At 35.6% G+C, this 15262-nt stretch overlaps 1 protein-coding gene across 1 annotated transcript; it reads right to left on the reverse strand.

Moving 5' to 3' along the window:
• Positions 1-1802: 1802 nt before the first annotated feature.
• LOC137836981 (UDP-glycosyltransferase 83A1-like) lies at positions 1803-8045 on the reverse strand. The gene is made up of 4 exons (XM_068645789.2): positions 7527-8045; position 6451; positions 2840-2851; positions 1803-2748 (listed from the first exon to the last, which is right to left on the reverse strand). Exons 1-4 carry the CDS (start codon positions 8013-8015, stop codon positions 1868-1870), a joined length of 1383 nt encoding a protein of 460 aa, XP_068501890.2. The 5' UTR covers positions 8016-8045; the 3' UTR covers positions 1803-1867.
• Positions 8046-15262: the final 7217 nt, after the last annotated feature.

Consider the following 15262-nt stretch of genomic DNA (forward strand, 5'->3'; position numbering starts at 1 on the left):
AGGTAGAAGAATGTAGACAAAAATATTTAAATATATACATGATCATTAATTATTAATTAATTAGTAAACAGCTTTGATGTTAATGTTTGTATGAATAAAATATTCCTTTTATTCCTTCATTGTAACTCTCTTTATTTTTTTATTCTTTAGCTTTTTTTTTGTTATGTTCTTGGTTAATTTTTTAAAAATTTGAAACAGTTTATTTCGGCACATTGAAATATTTGAATTGTAACATATTTAAAAACTAAACTAACCATTTTATATATCTTGCTAGAAACAAAATACAAATCTCACTAAGCATGCTCATTTGTTTTCGGTGAAATTTATTATAGTTTAAAAAAAATTCTTAGTGTAAAAGAAAATAAATATTCATATATGTAAAAAATAACTTATTTAGACTAACAATCTGAAATATTTTCAATTTTGAATGTTACATTTTTATAAATAAAGCACAAATACATTAATTAAACTTATGCAGTTATTTTATTTTCAACCATTAAACTTAATACAACAACGTATTTTATATATATTAATTATCAAGTCATTGATTACTCTTTTAACATAATATAAGTCATTGATTTACTTCACTTTAGAAATATAAAACTTTAATAAAAATATTAAGTAAAGCAGAAATTAAAGAAATAAAACTTAAAACTGTACACTATGCATATTCTTCAATCTACTTCTCAAGTTTCTCAAAATGATGCATGTAGCTACACACCTAATGAGTGAATGAAACTAACCCTTCCTCATTATTTTATTTATATAACTCATCCACCTTTTCCACTTTTTGGCAAACATTTGATTCCATCTAAATAAATAATCAGTTAAATAAGTAGGAAAGTAACCTCACCCGTCAGTTTTCCTAACCTTGTGTTCTGCATAATCTCTATTTCCGAATTCATTCACGTTTAGTCAAATTGAATTTTAACTTTGAAAACAGAGACATCATGAGAGGCAAACCAACACCAGCTCAGCTTATTCCCTATCTATCTACCAAACATGAAATAAATTCCCCAAACCCAACAATCTTATAACCCAACAAAATTATACTATGAGTAAGTTAAATGTTATATTAAATATAGTTTTTAAAATGATAATTAAAAATCACTAACTATGGAATGTAAAAAATGGTTATTGTTAAATTACCTGCTCAGGTGCACATATCCTCACCTAACAGTTTGTTCCAATTAATTTACACTTCCGAGTATGAATTGGAAGGAATAGTAGTCATCTAAAATCCTTTTATTTCTACTTTCCTGCCTTACATTTGTGTATTAATCTAATCCCCAAAAGGTTCCAAAATGAGAAACTCTCTTGCATTTTTTTTTTGCCTCAGATCTTCTGTTTCATATTATTCAGTTTTCAACATCAAGTGCAAACAAAATCCACCATTGAAGCATGCAAGGAGTTAGTTTCAAATTGTCAGCTAAAATCACCCGCTGGATCCACACATAATTGTATCAAGTTTCTGAACTTCCTATACTATTCAACAAATCAATTGAATTGTCAATTCCAGCAAGCATTATAGGAAAATGAAAAGTGAAAACTGCACCAAATAACTAATGATTTTCACACTATAATAAAAAAACAAACAAACACCAGTTGCTGCAGGTTTCTAAAACCTACAACATTCAAGAATGAACCAATTCACCGAATCAAATACTAAAATTTGCACCGAAATTAGTGCTCTGTTTCAACAGCCCCATGATTGAATCAATTATGCAACGAACCAGCACTCAGATGCAAATACACTAATTACAAACAAGATTAGATGTGCACAAATCCTTACTGCACCCATTATTGAGGGACTGTCATGGTACAAATAAAACCCTATCCACACCTAGAATTAACAAGCACAAAACTCTTATTCCTTTATCTCCTTCACAAAGTTCTTAAAGTTCTCATAAGATGTTCCTCCTTTTGCTATGTTCTTCATCACTTTCTCCTTCAACACCACACACCTGTGTTTTATGTTCTCGTCATTAAAGATCTGTTCCACTTTGGTTTTCAACTCTCCCCGTGACACAACTCCATTTTGATCTTTGTCAATCCCCAACCCAACCTTTAACTCATCACAAATATGTGTTTTGTTGTAAAGTTGGTCTCCGAAGTATGGCCAACCCAATAAAGGTACCCCACTGGACAAACCTTCCATGGTAGAATTCCAACCACAATGAGTGAGAAAACATGCTATGGCAGGGTGACTTAAAACCTTTTGTTGAGGAGCCCAATTCACTATCTTACCATTATGCCCTTGGAATTCATGAGGGTATGCCATTTTATTGTCTTCTCTTATAACCCAAAGAAAAGGTCTATTGGTGAGGTCTAGTCCAAGGGCAAGTTCGTTGAATTGGTTTTGGTCAAAAAGAGTGATACTACCAAAGGCAACATACAACACAGAACCATCAGCTTGTTCATCTAGCCAACTCATGCAGGACTGGTCTTCTTTCCAGAATTGTCCCATTGATTTTGTAGCTGCACTTTTGTTATCATCATTATCATTGCTTTTCAACAATGGCCCAATTGGGATGATCTTCGGAAGAAATAAAAATGTTCCTGGTTCAAGTTCGTGTGTGGTGTTGCAAAGCCACCACTGTGTCAAATGTAAACTTGGTGCGTAATGCAGCAGATACTTAAGCAGTTTCTTACCATTTACACCCATATTCAACCAAAAAAAGTCTTCTGGATCCATCTCAGGCATACTTGTTGAAATCCGAATTCTCTTTTTCGTGGTTAATGTTAAACCTTCAGTGAAAAACCAACAAAAACACATTAGCTTATACTATAAACGTGTAAATTAAATTACAAAAACATAACAATACGATAATATTCTTACCTAAATCAGAATCTATAATTGTAAAAAATAGACACTCACTCACACTTAAATTCTCTCTAAAAGAAACACTCTTCTTTGCAATTCTCTCTATTGTATTTCTTTCTGTGGTGTCTCTTACAATTGAGAGAGCATCCTATTTATAGGCTTTAGGAAGCTCTTCTAGAAAAGTCTTCATTATGGCCTTAAAACCCCACTAACAACACAATTAAAATCCCACTCACAACTTTTGACCTTTTACATATCCAAACTCCCATTCTACTCTTTTCTAGTAACTTCTAACTTTAAAACCCACAAATTACATTAAAGTTTATTCAACAAAACTCCCCCATAAACTTAAATGTTTCTACCATCCATCATGCCAATCATCTTCTTGAATTTGTCGAAAAAGACTTTCGGTAGCGGTTTTGTGAAGATATCAGCAACTTGATCTTGACTTGCCACATGCACCAATTCCACACTTCCTTTCTTCACATGATCACGAATAAAGTGAAAACGAACGTCAATATGTTTGCTTCTTTCATGGTTCACTGGGTTCTTTGCCAACTCAATTGCTGATTTGTTGTCAACTTGAATCACAGTTGCATCTAGTTGCTTTAGCTCCATCTTACTCAACAAGTTTCTTAACCATATCGCATGACATACACACCAAGATGCTGCCACATATTCAGCTTCACACGTCGATAGCGTCACGATCGGTTGCTTCTTTGAAAGCCAAGAAAATGTTGTGTTGCCCATAAAGAATACATATCCCGATGTACTTTTCCGATCATCTATGTCTCCGCACCAATCGCTGTTAGAGTAACCCACCAACTTGTAATCTTCTGCTTTTGAGTAGAACAATCCGAGTGATACAGTACCTTGGATGTACCGTAGGACTCGCTTCAACGCCTTCCAATGTGAGTAAACCGGTTCCTCCATGAATCGACTTATGATGCCGACACTTAATGAAAGATTCGGCCTTGTGCATGTGAGATAACGAAGGCTTCCTACCAAACTCCGGTATCTACTTGCATCGACACGTTCTCCTCCATCGAACTTTGAGAGTTTTGCACCTGGTTCCATTGGTATTGATACTGGGTTGCAATTTTCCATCTTGTATTTCTTCAAAATCTCCTTTGCATATTTCTCCTGTGATACAAAAATACCTGTATCTTTTTGTCTAACTTCCAAGCCAAGGAAAAACTTCATCAATCCCAAATCTGTCATCTCAAATTCCCGTCTCATTGTGCCCTTAAACTCTTCTATCATATCATTATTGTTACCCATAAAAAATGAGATCATCAACATAAAGAGCAACAAATATCATGTTACCTCCATTGTTCTTTGCGTAAAGAGCATGCTCGTAAGGACATTGCTTGAACCCGTTCTCCTTGAAGTATGTATCGATACGAGTATTCCATGCCCGCGGTGCTTGCTTCAACCCGTAAAGTGCCTTCTTCAATTTTAGCACCTTCTTCTCCTCTCCGATTTTCATGTACCCAGGTGGTTGTTCGATGTAAACTTCTTCTTCAAGCACACCATTCAAGAATGTCGACTTGACATCCATTTGAAATATCGGCCATTTAAATTGAGCCGCTTGGGAAATGAGCAATCGAATTGTCTCCATTCTTACAACGGGAGCAAACACCTCATCGTAGTCAATTCCCTTCTTTTGTTTGTATCCCTTCGCAACGAGTCGCGCCTTGTACCTCTCTATCTCGCCTTGAGCATTCATCTTTTTCTTGAATATCCACTTCACACCAATGGGCTGACTTCCCTCTGGCAATTCTGTTAGCTCCCATGTGTTGTTGCGGTCAATCGCTTTAATCTCCTCATCCATGGCAGTTTGCCACTTCTTGTCTCGCACCGCCTCTTCAAAGCTGATATTTTCAGCATCTGCCAAAAGACATACTAGGTGTACCTCATTTGTCGAATCATACAAATCATGCAAACTTCGAATTTTAGGTTGTCGTGGTTCATCTTCATCATCAGTTGTTTCAGAATTTATACTTGTCGGTGATGATTCTCCAACTTCAATCATAACCTCTGAAGAATTGTTCCAATCCCACTCGCTTGCTTCATTTATTTGCACATCACGACTCACCGTCACCTTCTTGCTTATTGGATCAAGTAGCTTGTACCCTTTTGTCTTCTCATCATACCCAATAAAAACATACCTTTTGCTTTTGTCTTCGAGCTTCGTTCTTCGTTGATCTGGTACGTGTGCATAAGCCACACTACCAAACACTTTGAGATGAGAAACTGTTGGCTTTTGTCCGCTCCATGCCTCTTGTGGTGTTTGATCATCTAACTTCACATGTGGACATCGATTTTGCACATAGATGGCGCATTGCACAGCTTCCGCCCAAAATTCCTTTGGCATCTTTTTGCTCTTAAGCATTGATCGAACCATGTCGAGAATGGTCCGATTCTTCCTCTCGGCACCATTTTGTTGAGGAGTGTATGGTGCAGTTAGAAATCGCCTTATGCCTTGCTCCTCGCAATACTCCATGAAAGTCGTTGAAGTATACTCGCCACCTCTATCAGATCGTACAACTTTGATCTGTTTATCAGTTGTCCTCTCCACCATCACCTTGAACTTTTTGAACACCTCAAATGCCTCGGATTTTTCTTTCAGAAAGTAAACCCAAGTTTTCCGTGAGAAATCATCAATGAAGGTAATGAAATACCTTTTACCGCTGAAGGACTCTGGAGTAATTGGTCCACATATGTCGGTATGAATCAATTCGAGAGGTTGCTTAGCCCAATATTGAGCCTTTTTTGGAAACGAGGTTCTCACATGCTTGCTGAGCACACATTCTTCACAAAATTTTCCCTCGTAGTCCATGTTGGGTAGCCCGTGCACCATATTCTTCTTCGCTAACTCTTTTAGTCCACCATGATGTAGGTGACCAAAACGGAGATGCCACAACGATGCCTTATCTTCTATGTTGACTTGCAAACATTTTTCTCGTATGCTTCTCAAATTCAGCTTGTACATCCGATTTCTTGCCATCTCAATTCGGGCAACCAAACACCCTTGCTTGTTCTTCAAGTGTAGGAATCGATCTTTCAAAAATATCGAGTAACCTTTCTCCGTGAGTTGCCCCATACTCAAAATGTTGGTCTTGAGGTCTGGTACGTAATAAACATCTTGGAGTGACCCAATTAAGCCATCCTTTTGTAAGTAGCAAACCGTACCTCGCCCTTTGACCTCCACCTTTGATGCATCTCCAAATGAAACATGACCATCTTCAATCTTTTGCATATCTTTGAATAGGTACTCGTGACCGCACATATGGTTGCTTGCTCCAGAGTCAAGGTACCACAGAGTGTCATTGTTAATGTTGACTTCATCTTGAGCCATCAAGAGAACACCTTCATTCGTTTCGACTTCCAAGGCTAGGTTGGTTGTTTCTTCTATCTTTATATCAGCACGACAATCTTTTGCAAAATGCCCCACTTTACCACAATTGTAACATTTGTCAGAGTTACAATCCTTCGCATAGTGACCATATTTGTGACATTTGTAGCACTCGATGTTGGAATAATTCGATCGGCCGCCTCTTCCTCTACCACGTCCTCTTCCACGCCAATTTGGTTGGCTTGACTGTTCCTTCTCCTTATAGTACCCTTCATGGTTGCTGCCTTTTCCACCACGACCGTTTCCACGACTTCCACGACCACGCCCTCTATATTGAGAATTTTGATGATAGAGTACCTTTTCGTCTTTGATCGACGCCTTGGTTTGAAGTGCTTGCTCGAGTGTTTCCTCCTTCTTCTTCTTCTTTCGTTGCTCGTGTGCCTCGAGAGAACCGGCGAGCTCGTCGACTGTGAGCGTCGCAAGGTCCTTTGACTCTTCTATCGCGCACACAATACTCTCAAAATTGTCTGTTAATGTTCTCAAAATCTTCTCCACAACTCGTGCATCAGTTAGAGTTTCATCGTTTCGGTTGAGTTGATTCACCACAGCCTGTACACGCGTGATGTAGTCAGATACACTTTCTGACTCCATCATCTTCATGTTCTCCAACTCGCCACGCAGAGTTTGTAGACGCACTTGCTTAACTCGGTCAGCTCCTTTGAACACCTTCTCCAATATGTCCCATGCTTCCTTTGAAGTGGACGCACCAGCAATCTTCTCAAAAATTGCCTCATCAACAGCTCTATACAACATGTACAAAGCTGCCTTATCTTTCGATCGCATCTCTTTCAATGCCTTGGTTTGAGCTGCCGTATAACCCGTGGTATTGGTTGGTTCTTCAAAACCTTCTTCGACCACCTCCCATGAATCCTGAGAACCGAGAAGAGCTTTCATTTGAATGCTCCAGTTGTCATATCTGGTCGCCTTCGTTAACCGTGGTAGCGGTATTTGACCCGTCACATTCGTCATTGGCTCTTGATACCAAATTGTAAAAAATAGACACTCACTCACACTTAAATTCTCTCTAAAAGAAACACTCTTCTTTGCAATTCTCTCTATTGTATTTCTTTCTGTGGTGTCTCTTACAATTGAGAGAGCATCCTATTTATAGGCTTTAGGAAGCTCTTCTAGAAAAGTCTTCATTATGGCCTTAAAACCCCACTAACAACACAATTAAAATCCCACTCACAACTTTTGACCTTTTACATATCCAAACTCCCATTCTACTCTTTTCTAGTAACTTCTAACTTTAAAACCCACAAATTACATTAAAGTTTATTCAACAATAATGTCATCATCAATAAGCATAGGGATGCTGTAGACCAAGGTGAAAATAGCTGCTGATGCAGGACACAACACAGCTCCTTTGATTCCCAGTTTATTCCCAACATCCAAAGCCCAAGCCATGCACAAATCAGCCACAATGAAGTTGATTCTGTTCTCACCTTTCACATGAATATCCTCTATCAGCTTCTCAAGTGCTTCTGGCATGGTTTTTTGAATGGCCTCACACAACATGCCCACATCGTTTCTGTCATCATCAGGTCCAAAACCATCAGGGATTGAAACCAACTTCAGCACTGATTCTTCTCCATCAAGGCTAGAACTATCTTGTTGTTCTTCCATGGAACTCACTACTCTCCTGTGGTTAAAGTCTGTGTTCACAAAAATGACTTTGCATCCATTCTCAAGCAGCTTCTGTGAGAAGGTCATCATGGGATTCACATGCCCTTGTGCTGGATATGGTAAAGCTAGCACAGTTGGAGCTCCCATGTTCAGTGTTTTTGTTTGGTTTCTATTGATTCTGATTTCTGAGGCCAATTATGCATTCATCTGTTCATGTATATATAGGCACAGCCCCTCACATTAAAAACGTTAATCAATGTCCTCACTATATCATAATCACGTATATACCTACCAATTACAAATCTATGTCATGATCAGTCTAAATTTTCGACTATCATACTAACTTCTATGAATAGTTCATGCAAGAAATGTAGAATATTTCTCTGTTCACATCAATAATTTATTCATTCTATATCTTGTCACATTTCCTCGCACTTTCTCTGATTCGACTTTTACTGTTTTTATCATTAAACTTTTGTTTTTTTACTTTATTAATTGATTTAGCATTATGCTATCATTAAACTACGACAATTGTATAATTATTGTAAGAAATATCTCTTTTAATTTGGATGTAAGGGAAAGGTAAAGAATGAAAATTTGGATTCGAACACTGAAACTTTCTACATTTCTAAAATTTGACAAGTACATATAAACACTAAAAGTGGAGGAAATATATCATTTTCTTTGTCTGAAAGTTCCAAGATTCGTCATCTGTGGTCTGCTAATAAGTTTCCATTGACTTGTAGCTAATTGCATTTCAGAAGGAAAATATGATTTCGTTACGAGATGGTTTTCGTATACGAAACAAAAATGGTTCGGATAGCTTGTTTATATTTTTTATAAAGATTGGAATAGCCTAAAATACTTTGGTAAGTGAGATTTGGCAACATTGGAAATAAGTGATTGATATTTTTAAAAGAAATTTTTAAGGTCTGGTCTTGGATTACTTCTAAAATTCGTTTAACTTTTTTTTTTTTCAGATTAGTGTGTTGATCATTTGATTTGCATGTTTGTAATTAAAAACAATTGATTTGTCTTAGGTTGGATAGGTGTTTTTTTCTGCTATTTGTGAGGGACTGCTGTTTTGTTTGAAATTGTATATTATTTGTCTAAGATGTATAAGGATTGAATATCTGAAATGATTTACATTTATTTTATTTTTTTATTGATAAAAAAATCTAAAATACTTATTATTTTTCTGTTCTATTAATTTTCGTCTATGAAACGAAAAGAATTAGTCAGAAACAACATTGATTGTTCTTCGTAGGTTTTGCGTTTGTATTTCTCATTTCAGAAAGGCTAATTTGTAAGAGCATGATTTATATATTATTTAAATTTTTAATTAATATTTACTTGTCATTCACGTAACGTGTTTATGAATTTGCTCTTTCGGGTTTAGATTTAACTAAATAATGTTGAAATAGAAAGATTCACTACAAGACATAATATCTATATCTACACCTACTTCTATCCATGTATACAAATTAAGAATAGGCAAAACCAAAACATATCTTTACCTAGATATGTTCAACATAAGTAAAATTTAAAATTTCATATAGATAAAACCTATTAACATTAATACATATACATCTACTTAATATAAGTAAGTGTAGAGATATCATGTGCGGAAGCGTGGTAATTTCAACCAAAGATTATGAGAAATTAAAGTAACAAGTAAAGTGAGAATACACCGGCGAGAGAGCCAAAACTTCCACTCTAATGGTACTGGGAATACAATGAATTCCTCTCAGGCTAATGATAAATAGCCCCAAAACAAATTCTCTCTATATGGGTTAAACACTTACACCCAAAAGCAGAAATAGAGAGTATAAGAAAAGAGAGAGGAAGCAAGTGTGTGTTGTTTGTTGTGTGTTACATTGCTTGAAGGAAGTCACTATATATAGTGGTTCTAGGAGACAACAATAATAAATACAATTAATGGTAATTAACCTCCCTTTGATGACAATTGATTGTGACAATTAACCTCCCATTGATTGCAATTGATTGTGGCAATTAACCTCCCATTAATTGCAATTGATTGTGCCAAGTAACCTCCCAATTATGACAAGAAAACGGAAAGGTGAGTCATAAACTCACAAATCTCCACCTTGACTTGCCTTTGACTGAAACACTCTCTCGCCATGAAGCCTTGATTAAGTATGGAAGTGGCTTGGTCAACATGTCTGCAGGATTTTTGGCCGTATGAATTTTTTCAACAATTATATCTCCTATATCAACAATGTCTCAGATAAAATGGTGTTTAATTTCAATGTGTTTGGTCCTTGAGTGATACTTACTGTTCCTGGTTAAGTGAACAACACTCTGACTATCACAAAATATAACAAGAACATCTTGTTGAAAACCAAGTTCACTTACCAAGCCTCGAAGCCATATAGCCTCTTTCATACCTTCTGTAGCAGCGATATATTCTGCTTCAGTGGTGGACAAAACCGCAATGGCTTGAAGTGAAGAATACCAGCTGATAGCAGACCTACATAGGGTAAAGATGTAGGTTGAAAGTGACCTTTTCCGATCTAAATCATCACCATAGTCAGCATCAACATAGCCAACTGCTCCTCTGGGATCGGCTCTATGTTGATCAAATACCAAACCAAGATCTGGAGAACCTTTCAGATAACGAAGTATCCATTTAACGGCTTCCCAGTGTGCCTTGCCTGGATTATGCATGAACCTGCTAACAATGCTAACAGCATAAGCTAAATCAGGTCTAGTACATACCATTGCATACATGAGACTTCCAATTGCATTTGAATACGGGACATGTGACATGCGTCTTTTGTCCTCGTCTGATTTTGGACACTGATCTGATGACAACTTGAAGTGGGCGGAAATTGGAGTATTAACAGCTTTGCAGTCTCGCATTCCAAATTTGTCAAGCATCTTAAGAACATACTTCTTTTGTGATAGAAAAAGTTTTCCAACTTGACGATCTTTGTTGATCTCCATTCCCAAAATTTTCTTGGCAGGACCTAAGTCCTTCATATCAAATTCACTGCTAAGCTGAGCCTTTAACTTGTTAACTAAAAATTTATTTCTTGCAGCAATCAACATTGTTGAGTCATCACTAGAGATAACTTTAGAGTAATTCTTGGGTTCACCTTCTTCACCCATCTCTTGTGCAATAGTTAATGCATAAGCAATGTTGGCAGATTCTGCAATTAATCTTTGAGTCGGTTTTCTTGGTCTCTGTTGTGGAAGTTCTTGAGCCATAGACCACGGTTGTGGTAACCCTTGTCGTTTAGGTGGACATTGCTCATGTGGAGTCACATGTTCATTTGTACCATCAATAACAATAGCTTGATCATCTTGAGTACTAGAGGAATTGGGAACGTTTTCCTCATGAGTGGGTGTTTTAATCTCAAACTCCACCTTCTCTCGAGCATCTTCCTGGTCACTTGTATCAATTGAGGAAATGACAATATCTTTTACAGAAGAGAGCATAGCATTTTCATTAAAGGTCACATTCCGACTGTGAATTATTTTGTGAGATTCTGGGTCATATAAACGATAGCCTTTAACCCCTGAGCCATAACCCAAGAAAATGCACTTCTTAGCACGAGGTTCTAATTTTCCCTCGTTTACATGAGAATAAGCAGGGCAACCAAATATTTTAAGATTAGAATAATCAACAAGGTTACCTGACCAAACTTCTTCTGGAATGTTGCAATGAATTGATCTGTTAGGAGAGCGATTTATCAGATAACATGTTGTTGAAGCCGCTTCAGCCCAAAAAGATTTGCTCAAACCAGAATGGGAGAGCATGCAACGAACTCTCTCCATGATAGTTCTATTCATTCTTTCTGCAACCTCGTTCTGTTGTGGAGTACTTGGGATGGTGAAGTGTCTGGAAATGCCTTCCTTTTTGCAGAAATCATTGAATTCATTCGAACAGAACTCAAGGCTATTGTCTGTCCTTAACCTCTTTATCTTCTTGCCAGTCTGATTCTCAATCAATAATTTCCACTCTTTAAAAGTGGAAAATGCTTCATTCTTATGTTTGAGAAAATACACCCACAGTTTTCGTGAGAAATCATCAATAATTGTCATCATATAACGACATTTACCTCTAGAGGGAACTTTTGACGGACCCCTAAGATCCGAATGAATATAATCCAAAGTACCTTTGGTTCTGTGTATGGATTTAGAAAAACTAACCTTTTTCTGCTTACCAAAAATGCAATGTTCACAGAAATCAACCTTTCCAGTATAGTGGTTACCAAGGTGATCCTTCTTCTTGAGAATTAGAATTCCCTTCTCACTCATGTGGCCTAATCTCATATGTCACAACTTGGTGTTATCTTTGTTGGGTGAGGCAACAGCTGCAGAACCTGTAACAGTTGAACCCTGCAACACATACAAACTATCACATCGAATTTCCTTTAGTAACACAAGAGCTCCTTTAGACACTTTTAAAACTCCACCTTCAACTGAGTATCTACACCCATGAGATTCAAGGGTGCCTAAGGAAATGAGATTCCGTTTCAACTCAGGGACATATCTGACACCTGTTAAAGTTCTAACAATTCCATCATGTGTCTTGATTTTGATTGTTCCTTCGCATTGAGCATCGTTTCCCATCAAAACAAGACCATTATAAACTGGTTCATATGTAGTAAACCAATCTCTATTGTAAGACATGTGAAAAGTACAACCAGAATCAAGAATCCATTCATTTTTAGACCTTTGTTCAGTGTTGGAAGCTACAAAACTATCCCCATCAGATTCAGTTTCAACAATACTAGCTTCGGCAAATTTTTCTGGTTATTTACCATTTCCCTTATCTTCTCTATCTTGCTTATTTTTCAATTTATAGCATTCAGAGATCTCGTGTCCCTTTTTCTTGCAATAACGACAATATTTGGAGTTCTTGCCTCTAGATTTTGACCTAGATTTATACTTATTGTTCCTACCTTTCTCTTGGTTTCTCCCTCTAACTACTCATCCTTCACCAGAACTTTCAGAATGAATTTGAGTATCAAATTTTTCTTTGACTAGTAAATTAGTCTTGACATCATCAAAGCTTAAGGTAAGATAATTACCGTATAACATAATTTCTTTGAATTGTCGATGCGAAGGTGGTAGAGAAACAATAAATAGAACGACTTTATTCTCATAATCAATTTTAACATCCAAATTTTTCAAATCAATTATGATGGAATTAAATTCATCAAGGTGAGATTGGATGGGAGTACCTTCGGACATTCGGAGTGTAAAGAGTCGCTCCTTTAACCGAAGTTGTTTGCAAGACTTTTGGTCATGTATAGAGACTCCAATCTACTCCATATGCCTGTTGTAGTTTTCTCGTTGATGACCTCACGCAACACCTCACGGGACAAGCATAACTGGATTGCAAACAATGCCTTTTCATCCATCTCATCCCACTGCTCCTCCGTCATAGTGGTTGGTCTCATCATTTTACCTGCCAGAACTTTCTTTAAACCATTCTGGGTGAGAAAAACTCTGATGCCAATTTGTAGAGATATCGTGTGCGGAGGCGTGATAATTTCAACCAAAGATTATGAGAAATTAAAGTAACAAGTAAAGTGAGAATGATACCATAATTTTTAGGTGGAAAACCCCTTTAAATAGAGGTAAAAAACCACCGACGAGAGAGCCAAAACTTCCACTATAATGGTACTGGGAGTACAATGAATTCCTCTCAGGCTAATGATAAATAGCCCCAAAACAAATTCTCTCTATATGGGTTAAACACTTACACCCAAAAGCAGAAATAAAGAGTATAACAAAAGAGAGAGGAAGCAAGTGTGTGTTGTTGTTTGTTGTGTGTTACATTGCTTGAAGGAAGCCACTATATATAGTGGTTCTAGGAGACAACAATAATAAATACAATTAATGGTAATTAATCTTCCTTCGATGATGACTGTGGCAATTAACCTCCCATTGATTGCAATTGATTGTGGCAATTAACCTCCCATTGATTGCAATTGATTGTGCCAAGTAACCTCCCAATTATGACAAGAAAACGGAAAGGTGAGTCATAAACCCACGGTAAGATTTCAAAAAAAAAATATTTAAGTAATATTATTTTAATAGTATTATTAAATAATATAAATTTCTTATTATTTGAAATTGTTTTAAACTTATATTTCTTTAAAATATATCTCTATAACTATTATGTTTTTTACTATTTATATATTATAAATAAAAAAACAAAAGTGTAAGTATTTTAATGGGTAAATCAGAACAAAGAATATTTTTTTTAAATATGTGTTTTAGTAAAAGTTGGATGGATAATTTTTATCGTTTTATCATTTGAAATTTAAACTAAAACTTATTACTAAAAAATTATTAAATAGAAACCAATTTTAGAATAAAAAATAATTAGTTATTATATTGACTAAATCAAATATTATTTTAAAGTTTTAAAAAATTATTAGTATCTAAATTATTTTTTATTATTGATAAATAGTTTCTAAATTGATATCTAATTAGTTATCAAGATTTTACCTACCAATTATTTAGATTCTACAATTGGTAGGTAATTAGATTTTAAAGTTGGTAGCTAATTAGGTACCAATTTAGATATTATTTATCAATAATAGAAACTAATTTAAATACCAATAATTTTTTTAGTCTCTAAAATAATATCTAATTTAGTCAATATAACAACTAATTACTTTTGTCTCTAAAATTGATTTCTATTTAATGATTTCACACAACACTGAATTTTTTCCTTATTTTTAGAAAATAGGGTAAATTTTAGGTTTTTATCAGTCTCTTTCTTTCTCTTACTCTCTCGTAGGCTCTTTTGCGTGAGAGATTCAAGTTTCTTAGCTCCATTTTTCCTATAATATTTATCAGTTACTAGTTTTGCTAAGATTTGAAGTCATCTCTCCTTTTCTGTGTCATTATTTTGTGTCATTATTATTTTTTTTAATAAAAGAAGGTGAATATTTGGTATTAAATGTTGTTTAAGTGTAGAAAAATACTCTTGCTTTATTTACAAAATATTTCTCTCTCTACCTCTCTATCCGTCATGTCCATCATAACAACGTTGTACTCGAGAATATTTTACGAGGATGTAGAGTATTATGATGTTTGAAAATAGTTCTTTTTTAGTAAAGAATGAATAAATTAACAACGAAACATTTAAAGAATGTTACAATCCTTATAAAAAAAAAAATATGGCTAGATAGACACCCTTCTCCCTACAAAATCCCTTCTTCCATACCCCATTTAACAACATATTACATTCAAAATAAACCAAGAATCTCAACCATAATGTGAGTAATTTAATTATACGATAGCAAAAGACCTTACACACACAAACACACGTATTCTTCTCCATTCTATCTTTTTTCAGTTGTATTATTCTGAATTGTACCTGATTTCTCATAAATTATGCTTTACAA

This window comes from Phaseolus vulgaris, chromosome 4, assembly GCF_051622355.1.
Source record: "Phaseolus vulgaris cultivar YP4 chromosome 4, ASM5162235v1, whole genome shotgun sequence".
NCBI lineage: Eukaryota > Viridiplantae > Streptophyta > Magnoliopsida > Fabales > Fabaceae > Phaseolus > Phaseolus vulgaris.